General features: G+C 39.6%; 1 protein-coding gene across 1 annotated transcript in view; it reads right to left on the minus strand.

Annotated features, from left to right (window-relative positions):
• LOC124723132 (quinone oxidoreductase-like protein 2 homolog) overlaps positions 1–18,954 on the minus strand; it is a 47,840-nt gene that overhangs the window by 18,344 nt on the left and 10,542 nt on the right. The window contains exons 2-4 of the mRNA XM_047248320.1: positions 10,314–10,547; positions 7,782–7,973; positions 5,555–5,736 (exon numbers count right to left, since the gene is read on the minus strand). Of these exons, the coding sequence (XP_047104276.1) occupies positions 5,555–5,736; positions 7,782–7,973; positions 10,314–10,547 (608 nt within the window). The remainder of the gene's footprint in view (positions 1–5,554; positions 5,737–7,781; positions 7,974–10,313; positions 10,548–18,954) is intronic.

The following is an 18,954-nucleotide window of genomic DNA, read 5'->3' on the forward strand; positions in this document are numbered from 1 at the left end:
CAAAATCCCCACACATTCAAACATAAAGCAAAAGCCACTTCTACTGTAATGTGCTACAATATTTGGACTCACGGATATAAAATCTGCTTAACTCTAATGGTCATATTAACCCTCGAGTGGGCGCGCTTGTGTATAAAGTTCACCAACAAATAATAAAATGATTCTGCACCGTTCCATTTTTGTTTCACAACTGCAGACTTGTACCTATACCTTCATTAATGCTTCAGGTAACACAATGATAATTTGTGTTGTCATATGTCCAAGTGAGCAGCAGTAATACAAAATACAAAGTGAGCTAGGCAGAAAAAATATGATCTGTGCAAAAAAAATTACTCTGATTATGAGCTAGCAGCCTAATACCACAATGAGGCAGTTGTCTACGAGATAATTAGTGATAGAATAAGCAGCTGGATGAGATCTGATGCCACTGCACTGCTTAATGCTTCAAGTGGGTCATTACTGTCTCTGTAACACCTGTCCTTGGCAACAGGGTGTTGTACTGAACATTTATTGCATTATTGTTTAATAAAACAGTGGTGTAGCTCATATTATGTAAGTTTATTTTCTTGTTGTTTAAATAAACTAAGATTAAATTGTGATTTTGATCATACATGACTCACATTGGCAACATAAATGAACAGGGTGTATACGTGGACAAGGAAAAAAAATTCCCGGATTTCCCGGTTAAAAATACACTTTCTCCCAGGTGACAGTATATATTGCCTTATTGATTCTTTGAATGGTTATGGTTTTATACACAGGCGTACAATTTCCCGGTACTGTAGAAAACGAAACTCAGGGAAAAAGAGACGTTTTGGAAATATCTTTAATGTGCAGCAACATGTACGCTGCGTATTTTCATATTACGACAACACACATTTGAATTCCACCAAACACCGCATGTTACTTTCCGAATCATTGAAATCGAGATTTCAATGGGCTTTTGTAAGCCGTTCGTAGCTCATGTCATGTGATCTCACCAGCCGATAACAGCGGATATTCAGAGCATAAGACACGTGATGTAGTCAGCCAACAGCAACATCACTGTTAAATAGCACGAACACACAAACAGGGAAAGTTTATGATTTAAATTAATATACATAGTGTTGCTACAAGAAAAGCAAAGCTTTCACATATAATATTGGTCTCAAGCTGCAAGAGAAGCTAAGCTTTCGCATATACTGTTGATCTTTTTCGCGCGTGTTACACTTAAGATATATCACACAAATGTGCCGGTAAAATTTTTAATAAGGCATAAATGTCTAATCTTCAGGGTTCGAAATTCTTCTAACTGGCTCATCACCAAAGAGTTGATTTTTAAATGAGAGTCAAACGCTCTGTGATTTAATGAATTCATGGTACATTCTTGCACATAGCTCAACTTACGTAAAGGGATATTTACTTTGAAAGTATCACTTTTCAAACCACCATTCGCAATATTTTCCCGCGAGCTGTTAGAAATAGGTTCGTTTCAGCAGTTGCAGGAGAGTGCAGATAACAGGCAACACCGCGCTTGAGTAGCTATCATGACGTAGGAAGTCCGTATGTACGTACGTGTGAAACATTGAAAGATCATACATTATGTCATAAAAGAAACAAGACATCAGAGAATACTGCAAGAGCATAGCAATTTCATGAACCGTATTAAAATGTGCACATTTAAAGTGCATACTTAAAGCGCACATTCGTATGTCCAGATTCCCAATGAAATAGACCTCGACCTGATATTAAGCTTTTCAGTGTGGTTTTCGGGATGTAAATTTTCTTGGAGCACCGGTACTGTATTATATCATGTTTGGGTCTTTATTATGGCATAACGCCATACGTGTTAGAAAATGAAAACGTGCACTTGAAATGCAGTGAACAGTTGAAACTAATAAAATAAAATCTGAAACTAATGACATATTTCAGCCTTCCGTAATAATGTGAATATGTTTTAATTCACTCGACAGCTCCCGGCCACAGATATCCATTTTGTTTTCATTTGACGTGAGAGTAAATGAATGGGAAACAGCAAAATCACTAAATGTAAACACGGGTCACGTGGAGACTACGCACTATAGCTCAAACTGCTCTGCGCATCAGCCCCGGATCTACGACATTTGCGAACCGGGTCAATATTAAACAAAAAAATATAATTTTCAAAATATGTTCATCTTGTAGCACACATCTTTCTGAAAAGTCTGAAACATAAAACATACGTATTCGAGAAAATGTAAGACATATTATTGGGTCTTAAGTATGCCAAAGTACAGTGCCACACCTCTTCATAAAGCATTTTTCTACCGCACGTCCAAACTATATTCAGGAGGGTGGAAGTTGAAATGTCCTTTGGTGCCTCTCCTGCTCCCAATTGGCCGGTTTGACAGCCTGCCCCTCTTTAAAAAAATCTCACAATTAATAGCGGATGGGATTATTTGTAATCAAGAAAACAAGAACTCTTCAGAAAACCTGAACTCTTTATTGCCTAATAGCTAATAATTTGCTGTTTTGCCTGACATAAAATTAAATATACGATATATAAAACCATACTGACAAGAGATAAGCAAGAAATTACACATTTCTTCAAACCTCAGCTCCTAGCATTTTTTTCCTCTCTAATCTTGCTACAGCTTTACATGGCGTGCTTTCCTTTCTGCGAAAGAATCTATTACCTCATCAATGTTCATCAAACGTTTTGCTACATGAAAAATCGAAATGTCGTTATCTAATACTGAAAAAGCTGTTAACACAAATTATACCCAAGACTGGTGTGGTTTCTCGATCTGATTACGTCTATTTTGTCACTGTCTGCTAGATAAAACAAAATAGGCCTTTCTAATATGGCAGCAATTTTGTAACACACCAAATAAACGAGACTGTTTTGGCACAAATGGCCATTTTTATAACACGACAGAATATAATCCAATAAGTACAAATATCAAATGCCTATTAGGCCTACTACAAGCAAAAAGCTTTATGTTAGGAAATAGTTTCACATTTCATTCATATGCACCAGCTTCTCAAGCATGAGATCGAAAAGCAGTATTACGAAATTTTTATATAAATTTGGAATCGTCTTATTCTTCCATAATTTGTGTGATGTCCCGTTTCTTCTCCTTCCTCTTTCTAATAAACAATCTTGTCATCACCAATTCTGTTGCTATTAAATCACTGTCAAAATTTGTTCACCGATTAACTTCACTAACCCCGCCAGAATCACAGATTTAGTTATCCCACGATTATTTTCCAGTTAGGCATTATTACGTGTTCGAACAACACGTTTTCCGCGTTACTTCCAGAATAGAACTTACGCAACTGCTAGCTGGTGACTGTACTACTGGTCCTTACTAGTGTAGCGATCTGGCCAAAAATTTCATTTTCTTGGATACACTGAGAAGATAATACATAATCTTTCTCAGCTGTTATTCCTGTCAGTCATTTATTTCCACTCTGGTAGTCTGAATCTATGGATTTCGCTAGTAATTATAACAACGCTGATCATTTGCAAACCCAATCAACCAAATAATCAGACAGCTATTGGCATTCATCTGTTCGGCTTTACTCCCTCACAGCTCGTATAGCCCCGTCCCCTTTTGTCTGCAGAAAGTTTATTTCTAGAAGCGACGAGGATTCTCCTGACAGAGACATCACATACACTATGCATGCATTCAAAAGTCAACTTATGATTCATTCAGAAATCAACTTAAACTGTGTTCAAAAATGTTCAAAAACCAACAGGGAAGCGTTTCAAAATGATATGAATAATCGATATGCAAACGTGCGCTGGACGCTAGGTGCTTTGTGAAACAAGTTGTTTTCCTCAAGAATATGAATTTGGTGCCCCCTTTTCCCGATAGCATCTAGCTGCTTGCTGCGACTGCTTGCACAGTCAACAGCCACATTCCTGTTTCCAGAAGCGGGAGAATCTACTACCACAGTCTAGCTAGATTGTGCTACTACTCAACCGTGACTCAACTGCGCATGTGCATGAGCACGCTCATAACTGCTAAAACAAATCGAATGTAAACAGTTGTGACTTCACGCTCTTGGAGGCAATTTGTTGTTATGAAGCACTGTATAGTCTTTCTAAAGGATTGCCTTATGTGGATAAGGCCAAAAAACAGCCTTTTGATGTAGTTTCCAGCTGATGGTAAAAGGTTTACGAACAACCTACTCAAACTTTGTCATTTTACAGTCAGTACTGCGAGAATATGGCTGATTTATTTTGTAGTTTTTCTTTAATGGAAAAGATTTGTAAGTGATAAAGACACTATCAATATACACGACATAATCAACTGTAAGAAACTTGAATGTTTTGTATTTTATCACTGAACTCATTAAATATGGGACTTTAATACAGATGTATCAGAGAAGGAAGGGGGGAATCAGGCCATGGCCTTCCTGAAAGAACCAACCACCACTTGCCTCAAGTGATTTAAGAAATACGAGTGATCAAAAGTGTATAGTTGCCACAGCATGTGTTAAACTAACTGTGACTTGTCATGTGTGTAAAACATGAATAGTGTCTGCAGATGTAACAAGGAAGTGTAGGAGAATGAGTGACCAATTCTGAGGGACTAAAATACTTCAACTTTGCTCATCTGAGTATAGTAGTTCCTTCATAGATCACTACAAGGCCACTTTTACTGCTAACTTGCTGCACAAAACAGAAAACCAATTCACAAATGAAAATTGTGTATAATTACTTAATAGAGCACTGTTTTGAAAAAGGGTTGTTTCATAACAACTAAGTGCTGGTAAATGGCTGGCCTGCTCAGAGCCATCAGCTGTGCCTAGCATAATATTCACGAGATATTCTTAAATGCTGATTTAATGTTAAACAACAAACATCCATTTCAATACCTTTTCTCAATGTTAACACAAGTATGTTTGCAAGATTCAAAGCTCTTACAAATACAGAGGAGGATGAAACCTCTTATTAAAATCAGTACATCAGATTGCAAAATCAAAACTGAAATTTAAAGTGAGATGAAGCTCAAACGAACATGGGCATTTACTTGAACTGAAAATGTTTGCTTCCTTTTGCTTGCTATATATCCAAAAACTGGCAGTTATTATAGAAAGAAATCAGTTTCACTGCTCAGAGATTTGTTTGTGTACATAGCCTTCAAATTGTCATCATCAGTCCCCATCTCACCTGTCTCAGTCCAAGCTCTCCAAAATTCTTAAGTAATCTATGACGTTACAAATGTGCCACATTGAGTTTGTGTGTTGTATTTTGTCGGAAGAATGAGTATTTACAAGAACACAGAAACATGTAAGAATATTCTGACCCAAATGGAAACCTAAATTGCTAGAGATACTACACTATTCTATTGTTGTGCAGCTCACTAATATTTATGTAATAGACCTAGATGCAATACATAAAATATTTTGAAAATTTTTACATCACAGTGAAGACTATTTTTCAAATTACAACCAGTAATTCACTGGTATTCATTCACAATAAGTTACACTACTTTCCTTGCCACTAAATTTTACTATACTCAAAATAATTCAGTACAAATATAATCTCCAAATCATCTCTATTCAAAGTTTTACAAGCACTCACCATTTAGTAACATGTTCAAAAACTTTTCCACCAACTGCGTCAAATACCAAATCAACACCTCTACCGTCAGTAACTTCATCTACTTTCTTAATCACTTCTTTTGGGTCATAGGTGAGGGCAGCCCATGCTCCTCTTTCACGAAGTAAACTTGCTTGTTCCTCACTTGCACACACAGCAATTACCTGTAATATTTAACAAGTGTTACACTCTCTTTCTTTGCCACATTTTCACACATGCTATAATGCAATTTCAGATTCTCAATATGTTCAAAGTGTAACTGAAAAGTCCAAACAACATACCATTGCTCGTATTGTCTAGTGTTTACTGAGATGATTTTGAAATTCATTTTAAGGAAGCACATGTAAGAATACAAAAATAAAAAGAATGAAACATGTGAAAAAACTACATTCATTTTCCATTTAGCAGCCACTGCCGTATGTATTAGGCACATCATAAAAAGTTTTATGTCTTGTTTTTAGAAGATGAGTGAAGTACATGAAATATGAAAATCTTCTTTGGGGGAAAAATAGCATGAGAGGGACAAAATAAAAAAATCTCTGAAACCTGCATTCTTTATCAAACCATAAGTACACAGCGGTACTCTTTTTACTCTGACTGGGGTCATTATTGGTTTCAGCCGGGGTGGGTGGTGAGAACAGTGTGAATCCAGTCATCTCCATCCTCATAACTGTGACCAAATACATAATAATGTCAAATTGATTTCCTAAAAAAAAAAAAAAAAGTTTCAGAAGCAAATCTGCAACACACTCATGGCCATTTGCACTGAACCTTTATTTACTAGCCCAGTTATGGACCCTCTAGAGCAGGTTGTTCCAATGCTGCCTCATTGGTCACGCGGTCCTGCTAGTGCACACAAGCAGGCACAAGTGGTGCAAGCAACCTGCCAGATGGCACAATTGCATGTATTCTGTGAATGCATGACCTGCTTGGCCACCTCTGGTTTCCTGAGCTCAGCCAGTGCACTATAATCAGCTGTGCCGCAGCCAAGCTGCATGACTGGCCCCATGTCAGCTGTTTGCCCAAGCCTGCCCGTCCTATGGGAGGATGTGTGGGACAGGTCTTGCATCTAGGTCTATTACAGGGATATGAGCCATGAGGCAAGGGGTTTGGAGCAGGGGTTTTGTAGAGATGGACAAGGAAGTTGTGTAGATTCGATGGGCCATTGTGGGAGGGGTGGGAAGAGAATAGTGGGTAGGACGTTCTTCATTTCAGGGCATGATGAGAGGTAGTCTGGCTGCAGGCAGATGTGGAGATTGGTCAGAGCATCTGTGGACACCTCCTGTCAGTGGGGGCAATTGTCATCCATTTTGTGAGCCAGGAGTAGTAGTAACAGGTACATATGGTGCAGACACTGTGACAGCACCTGAGTACACCAGATCAACTGATGATGGTGTCTCAATTTCAGTTCAAACTATTGTGTCACAGTGACATTTCATCACTGGTATGCTTATAATCCATGTAACAGTATAAAAATAAGTCAAAGATCTTACTTCACACATCTACGACACATTATTCACAATTTGTATTATGATTGCTTTGAATATACATGGAGAAATGTTTGTGCTTTTTGAAAAATGAGTGAAACTGACTGCTGTAACTAATTGTGAGAGACTTTAGATGAAATATTTCACAAACACTGCTGAATTAGTTGTAGCTGTGAAAGTCTGGACACTGAATTTCATCATGTGGAGGCATCTTTCCAGTTGTGCTAACACATCAAAATTTCTCTCGCTGTTAATTTTGTCATTTTCATTGTTCTGGCTCCCCGTAAGTCTCTCACTATATGCACGTACTTATACACAAATTTCCAACTGTGGGCTTTTGATGGTGGTTGTGTCTGATGGCACTTTTGTGTTACTGTAGCTGGTTTATGCCTTGGACATGCATTTCAGTCATAATCCTGCCTTTTTATATTGATTAAAACTTCAAACATTTACTTCTTCCACTGAGACTTAATAACATTTACTTTTTCCATTATGACTATAAGCACTATATCTAGTCTCCTTCTACTCAAACAGCTTACTAACATCACATCTGGGTATTCTAATTGCAGTATCACCATGATATATTGCATTTATCATGTATTAATCTTAACAAACACATTTATTGAGACAATTAACCACATATTATCCCTATTTATTTTTCGCAATGTTTTAGCTTCTCCTTTCATTAAAAAAGTTACATATACAATTTGAATGTAAATTACCTTGGCTCGATAAACATTAGCTGCAACATCCACAGCAGCCAATCCCAGCCCACCAGAAGCAGCAGTGACTAGAACAGATTGTTTCTCTTTCAGCCGGCCTCGTCGTGTAAGCCCAAGCAAAGCTGTAGCATATGCATCAGCAAGAACACATCCCTTGCGTAGCTTTATGGATTGTGGAAGTAACCATACATCCTGCAACATTAAATTACACTTCAGGAGAAACTCAATAAGATATTAATATAAGTTCGGTAACGTTATTCTGAATACTTTGAGAAATGAACATAAAATTCAATAAAAATGTAGTACTGCAAGCACAGACACACCCACTCTTAATGGTAGCTCCACGTCCAGTTTTAAAAAGCATTTCTGTAATGTTAGAATGTTGTGTGTTATGTATTAATATACAGACTAGATGACTCTGATGATTATGTGTAGATTGTAACGTTGTGTTTTAATTGCTGAGTGACACAAGAGAGAGGGTGAAATCTGGTGTTGGACAGTAGCTTATTCCTCTCACATCACTTAAGGGTTGCTTGTACACACTTAATCTTACCATCCAAAAGAACTGTCACCATGAACAATGTCTTATACTCTGACATTATAGGACATCTGGGACAGAACAGAATTTAACCTGTGACATCAGGACCACAACTATTTATCAATCAGCTTATAAATTTCAGTCAATGACCATCTTCAGACCTTAGTAAATGCAATATACTACACATATTGTGACATTAGATACATGTTATGATTAAACTTTCACAGCTTGAGCCAGTGCAGATGGAAAACTACTTACTGTATGGGCACCCAGCTTACAGGAATGGTGTTCAGATTGTGTATTGCAGGATTTGTGTTATTAGTAATATTAGTATCATGACTTGTCATTAGGCTCCGGTACTGGTACAGTGACATAGGGTTGAAATAGAAGCATCCTTATGCATTACAGTCGCAGTCAGTCAAAATTGGTCTGGAGGTGAGCAGGGCTTTCCTCATAAAGCTGTTTTTAACCCAACATCAGTGATAAGTGCTGCTGCTCTACGCAAGTGCCAACACATTAAAGGAATACAGAAAGGTCCACTTTCCATATTTGGGTTGAAGAATATGAGTCAGAAGTTTGAATTAGATTGCAGTTTGGGAATTGCTCCTGGGAGAGGCCGATTGCCAACTGTACCGAAAATTGTTGGAGTAGTCACTGTTGCCAAGGGTGAGAATATGGGACACAATGTGCGACTTTCAAACAGTGCACAAGCTGTGTCACAACAGCTGAACATTTCATAGTCCACCATTGTTTTGGGCAGCAGTAGGGCAATCTCTAGTGTGGTTCCAGAGTGCTACAGAAGTAGATGGTCATTACATCGAGCAACACATGTAACATGGTACACAAGTAACAAAAAGTTACTCTCTCATATGTAAATTAAACTGTGTCTCTTTCAAAGATTTATTTGTTATTTCTCTTCTGCATGCCCTTACAAATATTTCCACAAATTTTAATTGTCCTACAATCACTCATTTTTCATGAGAGCCTTCCCAAACAGCGAAAGTTTAATTATAACCACCATTTATATCTATGTCGTACTGTCACAAGATTTGGCCGCACAAGCTTTGTCACAAAGTTACAAATTTGTGACATACACGTTAACATTTTGAAGAAACAAGTAATACTTTTTTTTCCCAGTTATGCGTGCGAGTGGCTGCATATGGTTATGTGAGTGGTTGCCTATCCTAGATTTGGTCTCTCAGCAGCTTTGATTAGTAAGTAATTTTTGGTGTTTTTTTTATTGTTACTATAGTATGTGTGGTAAGTGTTATGTACAGCAGTACTATGTTTTGGAGTTTAGTGTGGGTTGACAGTATCTTGGTGATTGTTTGCACTATATAGGTCAAGTGACATCTGCAGTGTTGGATTTTGGAGTAATGTGTGGGTTTATGGTACTGCTGATTACGTTTGAGCCACATAGGTCAAATGAAATCTCAGGTACTTGTTTTGGAGTTGTGTTTGGGTTTGTGGCATTGTGGACTTCGTTTCGGATGTATATATCAGGTGACATTTCCAGTAATAAGTCCCCCACCCCACGTTGGTCTTGTCTATTGCTAAGGATTTCATTTGCTTCATTTTTATGTTCATATTGATTTTCGTATGTCTTTATTATTTGAAGTGTTATTTATTTTGTTTGACTCCGCCTAAGACCCTCTAATTCACACAGTTGGCCTGATAGTTTATTTGAACTGATGTAATTATGCATATTATTTATGTCTGTTTGCAGGTGTAGTGAGTAACATCATGGTTGCATATTGTTTACATTTGAAATAGGGGTGTCCACTATGTTGATGACGTCACAGGTCAAAGCTGACGTATGGTACCCAATCTTCGTTTCTGCCAAAATATCAATAAAGTCGTCAAGTATGAACTACTGTGATACAGAATGTCAGTGTACAAGAAAATGAACCCTTGAAGAGTAATAATGAGTGGTTATGATCTGAGTTGAATGTGAGATATCATGCTACTGATAAAATGCTATAAAAAAAACTTACTGTTGCTGATAATGTGATTTGTTGTGCTAATCCTCCATAGTCATCCTTGCTAAGGCCTACCACTTTCTGACCATTGGTAAAACCTTCTTTTGTTGCTTCAGATCCAACTTCAATTATCTCCCCTGAAATTTCATGACCAGGAACAAATGGCAATTTTGGTGTGAAATCATATTCTCCTTTACACATCAATAAGTCTGATTGATTCAAACTGCAATAGCTAACTTTAACTCTAACCTGCAATCAAATACATAGTATTAACAATTTATAACAAGTAGTATAAATACAAAAAATAGTGACACAGATCACACTGACAATATGGAATATGTCCACTTATTTACAAAAATGACACAGTTTTTCAGTGAGTATAGAGCTGCATAACAATCATTTATAAGAGGTTGTTGTATTTACAATCAATGAAGCTTTTGGAATACAACTGTAACCAATTAATTTCTTCTCCAACTGTAACCAATTAACTTCTTCTGCAGACATTGACAGTGAAATGTCCTGTAATTTTGTGAGTCAAAAGACTGACAGAACAGCACTAATGCCTACCTTACACAAACCATGAACTATGTCAATACATATGCCGACATACTCTTATCAGCTGTACAGTTAGTGAGGTAGTTACTTAGACCAGAGTGCCAAGATATACCGTGCTTGCATGCTCTCTATGACGAAACTCTAGATCTTGAGCTTGGGGAGGGGGGGCGGGGGGGGGGGGGGGGAGGGGGGAGAGGCAAAGAGCACTGAACACAGTCTTAAGAGGACTAAGGGAACACAAATAGGAGGACAACTGTGCACAATGCAGACTATAGCACTGATAGTTCAAACATCACCACTATCCAATAATGCATGGCAGTTCAGATCGACATTAGCCTACAAGTGGGTGCCATGCATGCAGACCTCACATTATAAAATGACAGATATGAGCAATGAACCATTAGTTTCTTTTTTTTTTAAAAAAAAATTCAAATCTCTCACACAGAAATGACACTTATTGAAAAGATTCATTGCTTCTATTATTTATTTCATGATAATTGGTCCTGAAATGGCTAACAAAACAAAAATACATCTCATTGACAATCCATTCAAATCTTTTCAAGCAATTTTTTTGATATATGTCAGATGCATCACTACAAAGAACCAAAAATATTGCAGAATACATAAAGCATATTACATAGAATAAACACGTCATGTGTAAGGACATGGGGGATTGAAAAATGGATGATGAATGCAGGCAAGTTCAAAAGCATCTGCAGCTCCCCCGAAGTAAACCTTCCTTAGTGCAAGCCATGGGACAGAGCCTGCACCCGAGCATGTGCTTCAGGGTGTGTACTTCTCTACCGTTACACAATAGGAAATTATAGGTGGAAACCGAAATTTTTGGAGATTAATTTGCAGATTTCTTGTGGATCTTTCAACAATACAAAGTAAGCACTTGTGGGCATGGCACGTAGTCCACTTATCTTGGTGACCTGGAGGGAGTTTTTCAGGTGGCTGAGGCCAGTAATGATGGTTTGAAGTTATTACTTTACCTGTTTCCATTCTAGCTTTGTATGTAGTCACCTGCAACATGTTACTGACTTTCATAAAAGTTTTCTGGATCTCAATCTCAAGTGATGGATAATCATGTATCAGATGCCTATGCTTCCTCTGTAGGAGTCAACATGGATTCTAAAAACAACAGTCTTGCGAAACCCAACTGACTCAGTTCATCCATAAGACCCATAAGGCATTAGATATCACTGATGTATATATGAGGTGGAATCCAAAATTTTTGGGACTGGTGCTGCCATCTGGAAAGTAGGAGTAGTAGATCTTTGCACTGATAGGTGGCAAGAGCTGCATATATGATGAGTCAGTGTGAGGAGTGGAATTCAGCTGGAAGGACGTGTTGCATGTCCACAGTGATTTGCGTAACACTCTGTGTTTGGTGTGTGGCGATTTTACGATGGATCCATGAACAGAACAGCGCGTGTGTATCAAATTCTGTGTGAATCTCAGTAAAACTGCTACGGAGACTCTTGCAATGATTCAATAAGTGTTTGGGGGACAGAGCACGAGCCGTACGTGTGTGTGTGAGTGGCATGCTCAGTTCAGGGCCGAACGTACAGACGTCGAAGATGATGCTCACACTGGAAGCCCCGTTAGCCGCACAACGCCAGACACTGTTGCAAAACTTCAACAATTGGTTTGTGCGGATTACGTTGAACCATTCAAGACCTTGTGGATGAGGTGGGTATTGGTTATGGGTCATGTCAACAAATGTTAACTGATGAATTGGGCAGTATTGTGTTGCCGAAAAATGTGTGCCAAGGATCTTGAATGCCAATCAGAAGGCACAACATGTTGAAGTGTGCACGGACCTTCGTCAGACCGCATCTGATGCTCCATCTTTCTTGTCACAGGTTATCACCGGCGACGAGAGCTGGATTTACGGTTATGATCCAGAGACAAAGCAACAATTGCCCCAGTGGAAGAGCCAGGCACTCGAAGGCCCAAAAAAGTGAGACAGGTGAAGAGCAAAATGAAGAGCATGATCATCGTTTATATATAGTTCGTCCCACTCAACCAAACAATGAATTCCGTGTACTACTGTGATGTTTCGCGACGGCTCCTTGAAAACGTGTGGCAACAATGGCCTGAATTTTGACGTCAAGGGAATTGGCTGCTGCATCACGACAACACGCCCTGTCACATGTCCTTGCTCACCAGGACCTATGTAGCAAAAAAAATAAATAAATAAATAAAAATACACAAGGCTGTTGTTCCCCACCCAACCTATTCGCCAGACTTGGCACCTTGTGACTTTGCACTATTCCCAAAACTGAAACTCAAGTTGAAAGGCCATCAGATCAATACCTCAGAGAGGATTCCAGAAGCACTGCTGGCAGTGATACTCTCAAAGAACAGGACTTCCAGAAAACGTTTGACCAGGGGCAGACGTGCTGGGACGGGTGTGTATGTGTGGATGGGAACTACTTCGAGGGTGATGGTGACCATTAGTCCAAAGGTAAGGTTTTCAACAGATGGCAGCACCAGCCCCAAAAATTTAGGATAGCACCTCGTATGTAGACTGAAGCAACGAATGAAAATCTGTAACAAGGCTGGGATTCAAATCAGGGTCTCCTGTTCACTAGGCAGATGAACTAACCACTAAATCACCTTGGCACAGTGGCTTTGCACAACTGCACGGAACTACCCTAGCAAGCCTCCTTCTTCAATCCAAATTCCTACTCAGGCCTGAGGCTGCTCAAAAAGCATTGCAGATGGTCTCCAACTGTATTGGAATAGCACTTTTAATTAAATTAAACTATGTGGTTCTAGATACATCAACATGATATCGACCTTTTCAGCAATTGGTAAATGGTCCATTTTAACAGGGGTAATGTATCACGAAGCAAATACCGTCCGACTGGCGGAATGTTACGTGATACGACATACTTATACGTTTGTGACTATTACAGCGTCATCTATCACAAAGCGAAAAAAGTGGTCCAACTAAAACATTCATATTTCTTTACGTACTTCAGGAATATGTAATAAAAAATGGGGGTTTCTATTTTTAAAAATGCAGTTGATATCCGTTTGACCCATGGCAGTGCGATCTAGCGGGCCAATCATAGCACCATCTGATTTCCCCCTTCAAGCTAGACAAGTTTCGTTCTTTATAGTTTTTTCGTTTGATGCTTATTTTGTGATCAAAATGCCCAACGGACAGCCACATGTGAAACGTCAACCACGACCTGCAACAAATGCAACAAATGATGATGCCCAAGCAGGTGTTTTAGCTGCTGTCGGGGCTAATCCGCACATCAGTAGCAGACAAATTGCATGAGAACCGGAAATCTCGAAAACATTGGTGTTGAGAATGCTACATCAACATCAATTGCATCCGTACCATATTTATATGCACCAGGAATTGCATTGCGACGAATTTGAACATCGTGTAAAGTTCTGCCACTGGGCACAAGAGAAATTACGGGACAATGACAGATTTTTTGCACGTGTTCTATTTAGCGACAAAGAGTCATTCACCAACAGCAGTGACGTGAACCAGCATAATATCCACTATTGGGTAATGGAAAATCCACGATGGGTGCGACAAGTGGAACATCAGTGACCTTGGCGGGGGTGCGGCATTATGGGAGGAAGGATAATTGACCACCCCTTTTTATCTATGGCAATCTAAATGATGCAATGTATGCTGATTTCCTACGTAATGTTCTACCAATGTTACTACAAGATGTTTCACTGCATGACAGAATGGCGATGTACTACCAACCAACATGATGGATGTCCGGCACATAGCTCGCGTGCGGTTGAAGCAGTATTGAATAGCATATTTCATGACAGGTGGATTAGTTGTCGAAGCATCATACCATGGCGCACACGTTCACCGGATCTGACATCCCCGGATTTCTTTCTGTGGGGAAAGTTGAAGGATATTGCTATCATGATCCACCGACAACGTCTGACAACATGCGTCAGTGCATTGTCAATGCATGTGCGAACATTACGGAAGGCGAACTACTCGCTGTTGAGAGGAATGTCGTTACACATACTGCAAAATGCATTGAGGTTGACGGACATCGTTTTGAGCATTTATTGCATTAATGTGGTATTTACAGGTAATCACGCTGTAACAGCACGCGTTCTCAGGAATGATAAGTTCACAAGGTACATGTATCACATTGGAACAACCAAAATAAAATGTTCAAACGTACCTACGTTCTGTATTTTAATTTAAAAAACCTACCTGTTACCAACTGTTCATCTAAAATTGTGAGCCATATGTTTGTGACTATTACAGCGCCATCTATCACAAAGCGAAAAAAGTGATCCAACTAAAACATTCATATTTCTTTACGTACTACACGAATATGTAATAAAAAATGGGGGTTTCTATTTTAAAAAACACAGTTGATATCCGTTTGACCTATGGCAGCGCCATCTAGCGGGCCAACCATAGCGGTGTCTGGTTTCCCCCTTCAAGCTAGACAAGTTTTGTTCGTTGTAGTTTTTTCGTTTGACGCTTATTTCGTAAGATATTTGGCCCGGTCACGATCAATGGACCACTCTGTATATATGGTTCCAGATACCTTCTCATGTCGCTAACATTTATGATGTATATATATGGACTGAAGAGATGAATGAAAACTGTCATTCATCATTTTGGTCTGCACGTACACATCCTACATGTTTCAGACTTGAAAAGGTTTTTGCATCCATATAGTTTCATTATACAGGGTGAGCACAAAGTCTTACCCTGATTATAACAATTTACTACAGAATAACCGTTTGACACAATAATTTACATTTGATGCCGTTACATAGGTTACTGTTACTAGTTTTTTTTTAAGACTACTTATGTTAGTAAACCTCAACGTGTGCTCCCTTGGTAGCTCGGAGAATGTCGAGGTGGTATTCCAGTTCCCGCTAGATGATTCGTAACATGTGTCCTGTCAAAACCCACAGCAGCTAGTATCCAAGCCTTCAGTTCGTCGACGTCAGCAACTGGTGTGACGAAGACTCTGTCCTTGATATGGCACAAGAAAAAAAGTAATCAAGGGGCATAATGTCTGGAGAGGGGAGTAATGTCCGGATCGGATTGGAAGGAACGGTCCAACACCCTGGCCACCCCACTCTCCAGGCATTACGCCCCTTGACTTTTTTTTTCTGGGGCTATATCAAGGACAGAGTCTTTGTCACACAAGTTGCTGATGTCGACGAACTGAAGGCTAGAATATAAGCTGCTGTGGATACTGTGACAGAACACGTGTTATGAAACACATGGCGGGAACTGGAATACCGCCTCGACATTCTCCGAGCTACCAAGGGAGCACACATTGAGCTTTACTAACGAAAAGTGGTCTTAAAAAAAACTAGTAAGAGTAACCTATGTAACGGCATCAAATGTAACTTATTATGTCAAATGGTTATTACAGCTGCTACAATGGCAGGTTATCAAAATTTAAGTGAGTTTGAACATGGTCTTACAGTCGGCACACAAGCGATGGGACACAACATCTCCGAGGTAGCGATGAAGTGGGAATTTTCTCGTACAACCATTTCACGAGTGTACTATGAATATCAGGGATCGAGTAAAACATCAAATCTTCGACATCCTTCAAGAATGGGACCAGCGATGACCGAAAAGAATCATTCCACATGACAGAAGTGCAACCCTTCCGCAAATTGCTGCAGATTTCAATGCTGGGCCATCAACAAGTGTCAACATGTGAACCATTCAACGAAACATTATCGATATGGGCTTTCGGAGCTGAAGGCCTACTTGTGTACTCTTGATGACTGCACAACACAAAGCTTTACACCTCGGCTGGGCCTGTTAACATGGACATTGGACTGTTGATGACTGGAAACATGTTGCCTGGTCAGACAAGTCTCATTTCAAATTGTATTGAGCAGATGGATGTGTACGCCTGGTCGGACAAGTCTAATTTCAAATTGTATTGAGCAGATGGATGTGTACGCCTGGTCGGACAAGTCTAATTTCAAATTGTATTGAGCAGATGGATGTGTACGCTTATGGAGACAACCTCATGAATCCATGGACCCTGCATGTCAGCAGGGGACTGTTCAAGCTGGTGCAGGTTCTATAATGGTGTGGTTTGTGTACTGTTGGAGTGATATGGGACCCATGATACATCTAGATATGACTTACAGGTGACACATATGTAAGCATCCTGTCTGATCACCTGCATCCATTCATACCCATTGTGCATCCGGTGGACTTACGCAATTCCAGCAGGACAATGTGACACCCCATACATCCAGAATTGCTACAGAGTGGGTCCCGGAAAACTCTTCTGAGTTTAAACACTTCCACTGGCCACCAAACTCTCCAGACATGAACATTAGTGAGCATATCATGGGAGGTCTTGCAATGTGTTGCTCAGAACAGAGCTCCACTTCCTCGTACTCTTACAGATTTACGGACAGCCCCGAAGGATTCATGGTGTCAATTGCATCCGGCATTACTTCAGACATTAGTCGAGTCCATTCCATGTTGTGTTGCGGCACTTGTGCGTGTTCGCAGGGGCTCTACACGATACTATGCAGGTGTACCAGTTTCTTTGGGTCTTCAGCGTATTTCCACAATGTCTTGTAATGCCATTCTTAATGGAGACAAGCCTTCAAATGTAGAAACAGTTTTGGGCACATTCAAAGGAAGTATTATAGGGCAATTACTGTTCACAATATACATAAATGACCTAATGGATAATCCTGGAATCCCATGAGGCTGTTGTACATAGAGAAGTTACAATGCAAGAAAATAGTAGCAAAATGGAGGAATAACAGCAGAGAACTGCACAAGCAAAAAACTTACTGCATGATAATACGATTGCCAAGCATCCATTAAATATCTGGGTATAAGCATATGGACAGATGTAAAATGGAACGATCACATAAAAATAATCATTAGAAAGGCAGATGTTAGCCAGTCACTGGAATAATCTCCACAAAGTGTAATTCACCCACAAAATCTTCATTCAATTCCTTTTCGAGTATTGTTTCTCAGTCTGGCAGCCCACCCAGTAGGAGTGACTGAGGAAACAGACAAGATAAAAAAAACTGCAGCACATTTCACAACAGGTTTGTTTGGTGAGCATGAAAGCATCATGGTGATGTTCATTCAAATCCAGTGATAATGATTAAAGGAGAAGTGTTGCTCATGGAAGGATGGTTGGCTATGACTCATGATGTCAGCAAGATGGCAGATGCCCTACTTAAAGCTTACACAATACACTGACCACAACGTTACACATTACACACATGAACAGACAGAAACTACATGAAACGTATTTAACTGCAGAAATAACATGAAACAAATGGGGCAAGTGGAAGAATTGAGGGTTATGGGTGGGAGCAAACAAACTATACTGATCAGCCAGAACATTATGACCACCGACGTAATGTCGATATAAACCTGTCCAGGTGATAGCTGTGTCACCTGGCGAGGAATGAATGCTAGCTGGACAAATGCACGGTGTATGTAATATTAGTAAGAGTGTTGTCCATGTGTAGAATGCTCTATCTGAGTTTGACTGAGGGCAGGTTGTGATGATCCAGAGGCTTGGCATGAGCATTTTGGAAAATGCATGACATGTCGGGTGTTGAAGGAGTACTGTGGTAAATGTCTTCAGCACACGGTGAAACGACGTCCAGACATTGTGCGGTTAGGTGGCCACACCTCATTACAGATGTCTGAGATCATAGGCTAGGCAGACTGGTAAAACAGGAAAGGCAGTGAACTGCGATGGAATTAACATCAGACTTTAATGCTGGGCAGAGCAAAAGTGTGTCTGAAAACACAGTGCACCGAACACTCCTAATGATGGGCCTCCACAGCCAATGACCAATATAAGTCCCAATGATAACACTATGACACGCAAATACAACTGAAATGGGCACACGACCACTGGCACTGGACATTGGCATAGCAGCTGTAGCAACAGTTGTAGCATGGTCTGATGAATCCCAATACAGCTCAACCAAAATTCACTATACTACCAACCCCCAAATACCTATAACTCCAGACCACAATTCACGATACTCACGAATATAAGCTAATATGAGGGTTGGAACTTAAATAGTGGCAACTATTTATTCACAACCA

This window comes from Schistocerca piceifrons, chromosome X (assembly GCF_021461385.2).
Source record: "Schistocerca piceifrons isolate TAMUIC-IGC-003096 chromosome X, iqSchPice1.1, whole genome shotgun sequence".
In the NCBI taxonomy this organism is placed as follows: Eukaryota; Metazoa; Arthropoda; class Insecta; order Orthoptera; family Acrididae; genus Schistocerca; species Schistocerca piceifrons.